We start from the raw sequence: 12,269 nt of genomic DNA, 5'->3' as shown, positions 1-12,269 counted from the left end.
AAGTTCTGTTACCTCAGTAGTGGGCAGACCTTCAGGAGAAATTTGAAGAAAACTAAAGATATAAGGTGTAAAGGGATAACGTACACAGTGAATTTCCAGGAAGGAAAGCATGTGTGGGCTAATATCAATCTTTGCAAAGTTGGCTGACTTCCTAGATAAAGGAAATACAGTACATTGGTCTAAGTAGACATCAAAAGTGTTTGGCCAGCTGCCCTGTGGGATGGTGTCACTTAGACTGGGTGAGGCGGGTCAGGAACTGGCCATGGGGGAGGTGGTAGCAGAAGAGCAGAGGCTACCATGAGAGTTATCAGCAAAAAGCCCAAAAGATGGGTTTTAGGACCAAACATGGTATTTTTGCTCCTTGCTGTAGTACAGAAAACGTTGGCAGGTGGAGCAGAGCACTGCTGAGTGTTTTAAAAGAGGAGCAGAGCAGGATTTCTCCCGCAGAGCACAGGGTGACCTTCTGGGCTGAAATTGCCTGGGCTCAAACCGAGATGAAGTGCAGCAGTAAAGAGTACAAAATCATGCTCTGAGGTTAAATAACGAGGGTTTTGGCTATCAGCTGGCAGCTCAGTTGAAAACTATAGAGGAGAAGAAAGATGCAACTGCGTTCAGCCAGTCGCAGGGTAGATGTGAGGGGCAGTCCAGGGCAGGAGCAGATTTGCCCAAGAGGAGTGGAGTCCTGGCACACTCCCCACTCCCCTCGAGCCATGCAAAAGACCCCTTCCTGGCATCCACGCCTGTGTCAATCATTAGCTAGAAATTTAAAGCTGGGTAAATACAGAGCTGGGCTCTGTAATTTAGAAATCTATAATCTGAATCTCTGTAATCTGAAATTTAGAGCTGGGCTTTGAATGTTGATAACAGACTTGGAGCGTTACCTAATAAGGTGGGACCACTCAATATCCTGGTGTGCTATATATTCCTGCTCCTGCCTGCAATCTTCCTCTCCCACACAGAGAGCGAGCAGGCTGCACTGGAGCAGTACCTCCGTCTGCCATGAAGATAACGGGGGTTTTTGTGAAGGCAGCTCTAGCCCTTTCCTGCTGCTTAGGTGAGTATTTCCTGGGATATTGGGGAGATCAATCTAGCTGAATCGGAGGTGAATTTTCATTTCAGTAAAAATATTTGGGTCTTGTAACATGGAGGAGAGCCTCATTCCATGAAGAAATATTCTTCCTGAGAGAGTGTAGAAAAAATTTGGACTTCAAGACTGAGGTTTCAGCAAACCTCATACAGGTGACTTTTTGTCATCTTGGTGTGTAGGAACAAATTGCTGAAGGAGCCGTCCTAGTGCTGGGCAGGAGCTTGCGCATGGAAGCACGTGTATAACGGTGAAGTAAAACTCTTAGGAATGGCATCATTATCCATGTGACCAATATAAATGAAAACTTTAACCTCTGGGACTGCTCTGTAGGTTTACTGTGCTGTTCTCGGTTAAAATTCAAGAGTACTGAGTTGAAAGTACCTGCATTGCTTCCCTGTAACGTCTTAGGGATGAATTAATGTATGTGCTCTCCCTTGTTTTATCTCCTCTCAAAAGTGCGATGAAACTTTATTTAGTAACTTTTAATACATACTATGACCATTTACTGGCATAATGTAAAACTCCGTATTCTCCCAAACCAAATAAACTAGTCAACATGAGTCACTGAATTTCATAGTTTCATGAAAAGCTTTACATATATCTTCTCTGTTCTATTTCTATCAATAATTGTATTTATTTATTTATTTTCTGTCTCCATTTTTTTTTTCTTTCAGGTATTGTCTTTGGAGTTGAGGTGAGCTACAAATCTATTTAATCTGTTCAATTCCAGGTTTCTGGTAAAGTAGAAACAATATGTAATTACCTGATGAGCAAATGGATTAAATCTAATGAAAGCTTGGCTGTTCAAATTATATTTGCCAGTGCAAGATTGAACGATACTGCTAATTTCACGAGAAAGTGAAAGATCCCTCATTTTTTACAATATTTTCAGTTCATTAAGTAAAATGTAGAAAGCAAGAAGTAATTACACAATCCTATTAATCCTTAGACATAACTTAATTTCAGCAAGCCAAAGGTGGTAGGTTACCTCCTTATGAGGAATACTGTCTAAAGATGATATGCTTGAAAGCATCAAAGACTGTGATTCTGATATTCTTTTCTGTACAGTAAGACCCACAGAACTGTGTTCCTTGCACAGATTTTCTGTACTAATATCACAGAGAGGAAAACCACAGGGTCTGTGCAATGGATTTGTTTGCAGGTTCTTCCCATGTTGTTACAAGACTCCTGTAACTCACCAGAGGCTGCAGCATGATTTGAAACGATCAGATTTTGAGCTGAGGGGCTCTGGTGTACAGCCAGGCTCCCAATTACCAGCTGCCTTCATTAGGCAGCGTCTCACCCACAGCAATCCTTCCTCCATGCCGTGCCTCCCCCGGACCCCGGCTGGAAAGCATCATCGGAAACTACTGTAGAGAAGATTCACTCCTGCCTGCCTGAGCACATTCAAAATCATACCTCTAATTTACCTCCCGGCAGGAGCTGCAGGCGCTGTGGCTGCGGTGGTGGGAGGCTGCATGGGGGTTTCTTTCCACGAGGGAGCTGGTGTTGGGGCTGATCCCTTGCTGCTTTCGCAGGTCGATTGCAGCCAGTATCCCAGCGTCATTGGCAAGGATGGGACAGTCTTGGTAGCTTGCCCAAGGGACTTCAAGCCAGTCTGTGGCACCGATGGCACCACGTACAGCAGCGAGTGTGGGATCTGCTCACACAACAAGTGAGTGTTTCTGGAGATCTGGCAGAATCTGCAGGGCAAGGGGCTCAAGGGATGGGTGCCAGTGTTGTCACCCAAAGATGGACTGGGCAGAGGAGCACGTGAGTTACTAGCTGGGTGCCAACACTGCCAACCTCAAGGTGATGCTGCTCCCTGCAATCCCTGACACGGGTCTGCTTTCTTCTAGGAAACATACAGCCAGTGTGAAGAAGGCATATGATGGAGAATGTGAGCCGAAATCTGTTATGGTAAGACAAAGTCCTTGGAAGACTTCAGCTAGCTGTAAAAGGGGACAGTTCAAATGCCACACAAGAGGAACACAGAACCTGCAGAGCCCAAAGGGAATTAAAATCTGATGATAACCAAAGCTGGGAGGGTTTTATGGGCTATCTGGTACCATGTCTCTGTGCTTTTCTAATTCAGATTTCTAGCCTCTGTAATTGGGACTAAAATTAAAACGTTGTCTTGGCTGGAGGTTGGATCTCACCTCCTGGATAGCTCCAGCAAGATCTTATGAAGGACCTCACAAAATCCAAATTTCAGTCCTTCTTGCTATGCCATTTCTTTTTTCAGCAGGAGAGAATTCCCACAGAACTGGCTTTGACTTTTGATGGTAGAATTAGTATGATGCTGGATTTGTTCCCAAAGGCTGAGGGAGAGTAAGCAGAATACATAGGAGTGTTATATCTTTACATCTAAAATGTGGGTTTTTTTCCTCTATTCCTGCTATTTTTACAGATTGATTGCAGTAGGTACCCAGGAACTGAAATAGATGGTCACACCATGGTAGCATGCCCAAGGATACTGAAACCAGTTTGTGGCTCAGATAGCTTCACTTATGACAATGAATGTGGGATCTGTGCCTATAACGCGTAAGTCTTGTACACAGAGCAGTCTTCTGGATAATTAGCAGCAGTTAAGGCTCTCAGAAGCATTTCTGTAAAACACTAGTCTGTCTTAAGGCAGGTATTTCTGCAGGTCTCTTTGGAGCTGGCTGCTTGTAATTCTCCAGCCAACTTGAGCTTTCTTGCCCATTTTTTGTCTATGCTTGTGCGGGGAATCATAAAAGAACCAGAGGACAACCCAGAGCAGAGCTACAAACAGATGAAAGTGTTACTTGTAACACTTGATTGCCTCTAACACAAAATTACCATGCGATATGGAAATACCCTGCGTTTGCTGCTACCATCTGTGGGGCACGTTCAGATAAGTCAAGCAGTTGTGGTGTCCCACATGGTGGGTGGGACTTTGATTTCTTGTCCCAGTGCCTAGAGTGTAATGGGAAAAGTTATTCTCAAGGCTTCCTAACCAAAACGTTTATTTCTTTCAGAGAATATCACACCAACATCAGCAAAATACATGATGGAGAATGCAAGCAGGAGATTGTCACCGTAAGTGCAATAAAAGTCGAAAATCCATCTCTTAGGGCTGTCAATAGAATCCTGAGAACCCCACAGATTTCCCTAGGAAACTGCAAGAGGGCCACACGACAAGGCTTACAAGGGTGCAAGTCCATGCTTTGCTTTTCTGTGCAGCGAGGGTGGATTTTGTATCCTCCCTGCTCTAAAGAGAGGGTCACCCCATGCGTACCACACCAAACCAACCAAGGAGAAAGGAGGTGGATATGAAAGGAGAAGCTGCAGTGAGTCAGTGCAGCAGAACTCGTTTCCCTATGTCCTGAGCTGGCTTTTGTGTCCTGGGCAAGGGGAGGCCCAAGGTTTCACTGGCCAACACACTGTGCAGGTCGGCAGTTTTCTCTCTGGAGATCAGAAGGTTTTCCACCCTTTGCAGCTGGGATTCAAAACTCCCATGCCGGTTACTTTCACAGACAGCATGAAACTCATAAAAGCACTAGGTGTACATGTTTATGAAGTATAGTTAATTGTATATTAATTTCAGAGAAGGGCCACGAAGATGATCAGAAGGCTGGAGCACCTCTGCTATGAAGACAGACTGAGAGAGTTGGGGCTGTTCAGCCTGGAGAAGAGAAGGCTCCAGGGAGATCTTATAGCAGCTTTCCAATACCTAAAGGGGGCCTACAGGAAAGCTGGAGAGGGACTTTTTACAAGGGCATGTAGTGGTAGGACAAGGGGCAATGGATTTAAACTGAAAGAGGGCAGATTTAGGTTAGATATGAGAAAGAAATTCTTTACATTGAGGGTCGTGAGGTACTGGAACAGGTTACCCAGAGAAGTTGTGGCTGCCCCATCCCTGGCAGTGTTCAAGGCCAGGTTAGATGAGGCTTTGAGCAACCTGGTGTAGTGGAGGATTTCCCTGCCCATGGCAGGGGGGTTGGAACTAGATGATCTTTGAGGTCCCTTCCAACCCTAACCATTCTGTGATTCTATATTTGTGTGAGTCCAATGATCTGGTGGCTCAGGAAGACAAGCTTCTATATTTCAGCATCAAAATTCTGGGATGTAGAAAGCCTATTCTCCAACTGACGGATAACCATTTTTTTCTATCTTTTCAAACCCTGTGTTTAACTACAGGGAATCTGAAGTAATAAGTAATCACAGAGCTGCAGAAGTGGGAAGAAAACCAACACAAACCAAAACAGTATTACTCAGATTTCCAGCTGGTGAAAAATATTTCCCGCTAAATTCAAGACTGTTGGAGTTTTTCTACGAGAATGGGCTCAAAATTTTGTATACATTCTTCTTTCTGAAGGATCCTTTTCCAAGATCGTGCTTTTTCTTGTCTCTTAGAGAACTAGGATATTATTCAGAAAGCTCATTTCTGACCGAAGATTTAGCTTCAGTATATCAGGGCTTTGTCCTGTTGCAGAATCAATGGAGTCTGGGATACAGAATGAAAAGAGTTTGCATCAACTTTTCTTGCACAGCAAGGGCTCCATCAGAGCTAATTCTCCTCATCTTGACAGCTTGACTGCAGTAAGTACCGAACAAGAACTGCTAAAGATGGCAAAGAATTAGTATTCTGTCCAAGGATCCTGAGTCCGGTTTGCGGCACAGATGGCATTACATACGATAATGAATGTGGGATCTGTGCCCACAATAGGTAAGTGCCATACGTACAGCACTCTTCCTAAGTAGCCAGCAATGCCTTGCAATCCTGAGAACCATTCTTCTGCATTTCTGCTTATGCCTGTTTCTTCAATTCTGTTAGAAACAGGATTAGTTTTGGATTTACCTTGAGTTTCCTTCTGATACCTTCTTTCTGCTCATGAGGGGAAACTTTGAAGAGTCATACGGCAGCTCCTTGGATTAGTGTGTGGGCTGGGCAGTGGCTGAGCAGAGGAAGGAATAATTCAGAATATTGCTTTCAATTGAGATGTGATGAGCTTGTTAGTGAGTGAAGTAATGCAGTGATTCTGATACACTCTTACCTGAAGCCATGGTTTGCTTCATTTTGCACGTGACAGCAACCAAGAGGTTAAGCATTTAGTTCCTCAACTTTATTTCCCTCTTTCAGAGAACATAGGACCCATGTTAGCAAAAAGCATAATGGAAAATGCAGACAGGACACTTCTGAGGTAAGTATTCTATATGAGGCACGTTTCTCTTCTTAGCTGTATCAACTGAAATGCTCCCTCAGGCTGCGTCTACTCTGAAAGTGAGCTGGCCTGAAGCCTGGCTTTCTACATGCCTATTAAGTCTTCTCAGCCCCTTGGGTTGAGGATACCTACAAATCCCATCTGTCCTGAGGCAGGTGTCCTCTGGGCCTTCTCTGCCTGCACAGCCCTGGCAAATGGGCTGCATGGGAGCTAGGAACAGAGTTTTCACTATGAATTCATACCTACACCAACCTTTGGGGTGAGGATATGTTCTGGTATGTGGAGCACACTTGGCTTTGAGTTGAGAAATCCCAGAGCTGGTGTCTAGGACATGCCAAAAGACAAATGTGGAAGTCACGTCAGTTTGGGCTTAGATTTTCCTTTGAGGATGCTCTTCAAGTGCATTGTCAGCAAAGTCCAAATTCCTTCACTATTTTGATGTTTTGTTTGTATCTATACTGCAGAATGAAAGGGGACTATGTTTTTATCTTTTTTTACTTTTCTGACATATCTTGCATTTGGGACTGACTGAGCTACTCAGCCTGGTGCTTTGGCATCTCACAAACTCTGCAGTGCTGTGCAGTTCCTTCTCTGCACAAGATTCATGCAGAACTGACTCAGCCTGGTTTGGAGACAACTGAGATGTAGCATTAGTGTTGTCTCAGCATCTCAGCATAAAAGACGTGGTAGGAGGTTACGTGGGGTTTTTCTCAGAGAACAAGGGCTTCCCCAGGTTTGACACTCCTGCTTTTTATAGATCGATTGCAGTCAATACCCATCAAGAATGATTAATGGTGGTAAAGCCCGCATACGCTGTTCCAGGATCCTGCTCCCAGTCTGTGGCACAGATGGATTTACTTATGACAATGAATGTGGCATCTGTGCCTATAACCTGTAAGTACTGTACATAGGACTATTTTTTAGAGTGACTAGCCATAGGTGGTGCTCCAGACAGCTTTTCTTTTGATACCAATATACCTATATGTCTATTTCTGTTTCTCTTTCAACCTCCTGAAGTCCCTGTCACCTTGATTTTATTCCCTGATGCTCTGCTTGTGCTTCTTGGGGGAGCTGTGGGAGAGCCAACTCTCTATCTGGGCAGACGATGGGGGCTGTGGCCTCTGAGAGGAGGAAAGAGTGGATGGGGCTGCTACGTAGCACACAGTGAGGAGACCTAACAGGTCTGTTGAATTACACTTGCTAATGACTGGGAGGAGCTGGTTCATTAGGCAACCAGATGCCTTCTTTATCAAATATATTGGCTATGAGTTTGGTTTGCTTTCCGTGGCACCCGGGTGTCACAGGGTTTAGCCGGTGGGCACGCTAACACCAGCCTCTCCCTTTCAGAGAACATGGGACTCAGGTTAAGAAAAGCCACGAGGGAAGATGCAAGGAGGAAAGCACTCCTGTAAGTGTAACTAGCTATAAAATAAGTGCCATCTCCTACTTTCTCTCCAGCCTCCAGGAAGGGCCCAGCTGGGCTCCGTGCCCCAGCCGTGCTCCCAAGCACACGGCAGGGAGAGGCACGAGGCTCGTGCTGGTGCTGCCGTTCCCCCCAGTCACTCGCAGTGTCTGCTGCCAACATGCTGTACATGAGGGCAAGAGAGAATGGGAACAGGCCAGGACTTCAGAAACGAAATGTCCCAGTACTGCAGATCTCTGAACAGAAATCGTCAGAGGCAGCCCATTTTAGCACAGTAGGAGAGGAAGACAGAAGGCTGCGTTAGATGTCTATGTATTTACTCAGCGTCAAGATTTCCATTGCGCTAGACAGGCAGGTTAAAAAATCCTCGTGCTCTGGTCAGCCAGGAAAAGTCTGCGCTCAGGTATGCATACAGAAATAGCTTTATTATCCTGCACAGTAACAATATGTGCTGATAATATCTCAACGCGTTTATTCTGCTTATGCAGAGCGGCTCTAAAGCACCAAAAATAATTTCATGCATCCTGAGAGACTGCAATATATTTCCTATAGTAAAGACACATTGTTAAAACGCTGCCTTCACTTTAATTTGCTCTTGGACCTTGTGGGAAATACGAGTAATAAAAGATACCACATTGGGGAAACTATGCAAAATGACAGTGAAGTGTCAGCGATGCTTAGCTAGTGTAGACTGACTTCCAATAGGTGTTTGTCTATTTATCCTAAAATAGTTCAACTGTTAGATTTTCTATATTGTAAATATTTTTGCAACAGGAGCTGGTGAAACAGTTCTTGCTGCTGTTTTGAAAAAGCTGAAACAAAATCTCAGATTTAGTTAACTGTGTCGAGCAGAACTTAATGTCAAACACTTTAAATTTGAGTCCTTGGGTTAAATGTTTGTTTTACGACTTGCATACATAGTACTCTAGGAAAATAATCTTTTTGGCCAGCTGTTCTTTTCTTGCCTCTGTCAGCAGACAATACTAAACCCAACTAGAATTACTTACTTAATTTCTAATGGAAGACTAAACTTAAAAAAACTCTGATTTTCCTCTGGCAGAAGCCTTTGAAATCTGGAGGATGACAGTGGGCAGGCTGCAGATGAGGCACTCTTCCATCTCCCAGCAGCTGACCCAGCATTGTTGTTTTACCTCCGCAGGTTGACTGCAGCACATACCTGAGCAACACCAAAGCTGGTGAAGCCATCGCAGCCTGCCCCTTCATCCTGCGTGAGATCTGTGGGACAGATGGTGTCACCTACAGCAACGACTGTGTCCTGTGTGCCCATAACATGTAAGCCCTTGAGGCCATCTCCTGAGAGCTCAACAGAGTTACTCGTTGAGCATTTCTAATTCTGCTTTCTCTTCCAGTGAATTTGGAACCAATGTTGCCAAGAAGCATGATGGAAGGTGTACAGAGGAAGTTCCCCAAGTAAGTGAAACCTACAGAAAAATAAGAGCTTGAGCTGGTGCTGATTGCACAACCTGAATGAACCTGAATGGTTGGTTTGGGTGGTGTAGCCTCCACCGAGGGTCTCAGCTCTTGCTGTCCTTCCTTGTGCGGGTGAATTTCACCCTCCCAGCAGCAGGAACATTGTACACTTCCTGCACACAGCCAGGCAAAGAAAGAGGAGAGGACAGGTGAGGAATGAGTTATGAGACAGGTAGCATAAATGATTTAATGCTTTTCAAGAAGAAATCCCTTTCCCACAGCAGTCTGTCATAGCTGCTGCAGGAACTTAGCAGTCTGTTTTGGCAATAGAGGAAGGGGACGCAGAGGACCTGGGGTACGCGGTGCCTTCTGGATACTCACATTTTACAAAAAGATGTTCCTCAAAGATTAGAAAACTGCCTGTGTTTTGAATGCTGATACCTAATGTATCAGGGGATTCAAACCCTTCTCTGTTGTGTTTTTTTTTTTTTTGTAAATGCGATGTAATCTAATGTATACTGACAATGAATCTTGTAAAAATACCAGATTAACTATATTTGGCCAGCTCTAAACTGTTTACAGTCACTGGGGAATAGAAGAACAAAGCCATCTCATTAGCATGTGTTTGAAAGAGTCAACATCCCGAGTCAGATATTTCATTTCTGTATAAACAAACTATGAAATGTCATTCCTTTGTTTCTGGAGTACGGTCTGTGCTCAGAGTGGGTGAGATACATAAATCAAGGAGGAAGAGCTCACACTGGAGAAGCTGGGAGTGCTAAAACGCAAAGCCACTTCTTCGACTGGTGTAAATCAGCTTCAACTGCTGTCAGTCCTGCCGGCAGATTTCAACACTCGGAACCGTCCTGTTGCAACAAAAGGCCTGTCAGCACATCTCCCCTCCATTCTGGTGGGCTGTGAAAAACTCCTTGGTCACAGTCAGCTTGCTCTCAGGAAGTGCTTAAACCATGTCACTTTGATTTGCAGATTATTTTGAGATGCGTTTTGTGGTATCCCTGTAGGTTTAGCAAGGTGTTGGAGTATCATGATAAATACAAAACTGAATGGCTGATGTCTACCTTCAAGCCTTGATTCAGTTTTCTCCAGCATAAGGCTATAAAAGGAAATTGCTAGTTTTCCATGAAGAATGAGTTAATAGATGACCATAATTTGTCTTCTGGCAGATCCTAAAAGGCAGAGGCACAAGCAGGGGGATTGTGTCTGGGCACCCTTGCACAGAGCAGAGCCCATGTTGGAGCTTTTATTGTCTTTGTCTTCCAGCTTGACTGCAGCCAGTACCCAACTTCCACGCTGAAGGATGGCAGACAGCTGATGGCCTGCACGATGATCTACAATCCCATCTGCGGTACCGATGGTGTCACTTACGCCAGCGAGTGTACGCTGTGTGCCCACAACCTGTGAGTACTCATCCTTCTCCCTGAGGGATTTGCAGTGGTGGTGGTTGGATCCAGCTTTGAGTGCCAAGTAATGTGCAAGGGCTCTCTCTGAAAACCAGTGCAGGATGGGGCCTGTCTGTCTACCCCTGTTTTACTGGTCAGTATTTGACATGGACGTTCAAGCCCATAGCCACACGAAGGGGGATGCATCAACTGGGGAGAACATTATTCCAACAGACACATGCCTGGTCCATAAGGGTGCATTCTTGTTAGTGCTGTGCAGGCAATGCTGAGCTAATTCATCTGAAAACCTCCTGTGCACTACATGGGAGTGACGTTATGTTCTAGCACCGTGGTTGTAATGGGGAAGGTTGTGGCTAACGATAGTCGTCTTCCTCCAGGGAGCATCGGACCAATCTCGGCAAAAGAAAGAACGGACGCTGTGAAGAGGATATTACAAAAGTGAGTGGGAAAGGGTGGGAACAGAGAGTGAGATCCAGTGTCTGTTACACTCATGGAGGACTGTCCTCTGCTCTGGGTTACGATCCGGGGGAGTGATGGTGTGCAGGCTTGAGGAGATCCCTTGGAAACTTCACACTAGTCATAAAACAGCCAACATCCATCCCATTGCTCTGTAACTGTGCAGGAAAAGACATGGCAGTGAGCAGAAATAGTCAGAGGTCACATCTGCCACCACGAGGAAACATTGAGTTGGTTGTTATGATGTTACAGACAGTTTCATTTCTCAAGGGGGTGTCATTCCTTGTGCTGGGAGGACCACAGTTTACTCTCAGGCAGAGAGACTCATGTCTATCTTCTGTGTTGCAGGAGTATTGCAAGGCGTTCCAAGAAATCTCTCCTATGTGCACCATGGAATTTTTGCCCCACTGTGGCTCTGATGGCGAAACATACGGCAACAAATGTGTTTTCTGCAATGCCTACCTGTATGTACAAGATCAAAACTTCTTTTCACGACCAGTTCCTGTACCTACTATGAATGCAGGGCTGTTTCCATAATGTGTTTCTGACTAACTGCTATGGGCATATACCGGGCATTTTTGGTGCACCATGAGTTGTGCAAGGAAACAGGTTTTGTGCATTTTAAGAGAAAATGTGAGGGGCCCATTTCTGTGATCTGTACATGGCCTCCTGTTGGCTAACTTCAAAGATATTTTACTTATTTTCACCAGCACATAATCTGTCCCACAAGAACATCAGGACATGTGGAAAGTACTTCACCAAACCAACTGGACTGTATCAAATGCGTGAAACCTTTCATCTTTACTTTAGTGATAATAATGAAAGGGAGTATTTGGGCTTTTGAGACTGTTCTTTATCTCCAGTCAACACTAAGACAACACTTGGGCCGGTGAAGTGAGGAACAAGGCTTCAGCACTGAATATGCTGTGTCTAATCCTTCTCTCTCCTTTTCTCACCAGGGAAAGCAATAAGACTCTCAACCTTATGAGTATGACTGAATGTTAAGCTGTGCTGGAGTCCAGCCCAGGAACGCAAGCTCCCTTGGACATGACTTCCCATGGGCTGATCTTCCCCAGCAACTTTCCTTCAGTTTGTCTCATTTCCTTAGCTCCTGGAACACTTGTTCAATAAACTTACTTGGCAATGTTCCTCTGTCTTAATGACACATCTCATCCCTTTTGCCCTCTCTCTGACTTCTAGTGATGCCTATGCATTTTTCTATTGACACTCTGCTCTACCAAACAATGTGGGTAAACCTTTTT

General features: G+C 44.8%; 1 protein-coding gene across 2 annotated transcripts; it reads left to right on the top strand.

Annotated features, from left to right (window-relative positions):
• The first annotated feature begins 999 nt into the window (after positions 1–999).
• LOC104375308 (serine peptidase inhibitor Kazal type 5) lies at positions 1,000–12,012 on the top strand. 2 transcript variants are annotated; one of them, XM_009981618.2, is made up of 16 exons: positions 1,000–1,054; positions 1,762–1,781; positions 2,626–2,762; positions 2,947–3,007; positions 3,498–3,631; positions 4,090–4,150; positions 5,644–5,780; positions 6,195–6,255; positions 7,034–7,170; positions 7,624–7,684; positions 8,859–8,992; positions 9,070–9,130; positions 10,412–10,548; positions 10,929–10,989; positions 11,356–11,471; positions 11,967–12,012. In XM_009981618.2, exons 1-16 carry the CDS (start codon positions 1,000–1,002, stop codon positions 12,010–12,012), a joined length of 1,419 nt encoding a protein of 472 aa, XP_009979920.1. The 2 variants fall into 2 exon arrangements, with proteins under 2 accessions (XP_009979920.1, XP_086477680.1); XM_086621554.1 differs by lacking the exons at positions 1,000–1,054; positions 1,762–1,781; positions 10,929–10,989; positions 11,356–11,471; positions 11,967–12,012 and having other exon boundaries at positions 2,557–2,762; positions 4,090–4,144; positions 10,412–10,552.
• Positions 12,013–12,269: the final 257 nt, after the last annotated feature.

Source organism: Tauraco erythrolophus, chromosome 16 (genome assembly GCF_009769465.1).
Source record: "Tauraco erythrolophus isolate bTauEry1 chromosome 16, bTauEry1.pri, whole genome shotgun sequence".
Taxonomy (NCBI): Eukaryota; Metazoa; Chordata; class Aves; order Musophagiformes; family Musophagidae; genus Tauraco; species Tauraco erythrolophus.
This window is presented reverse-complemented; position numbering and strand designations above follow the sequence as displayed.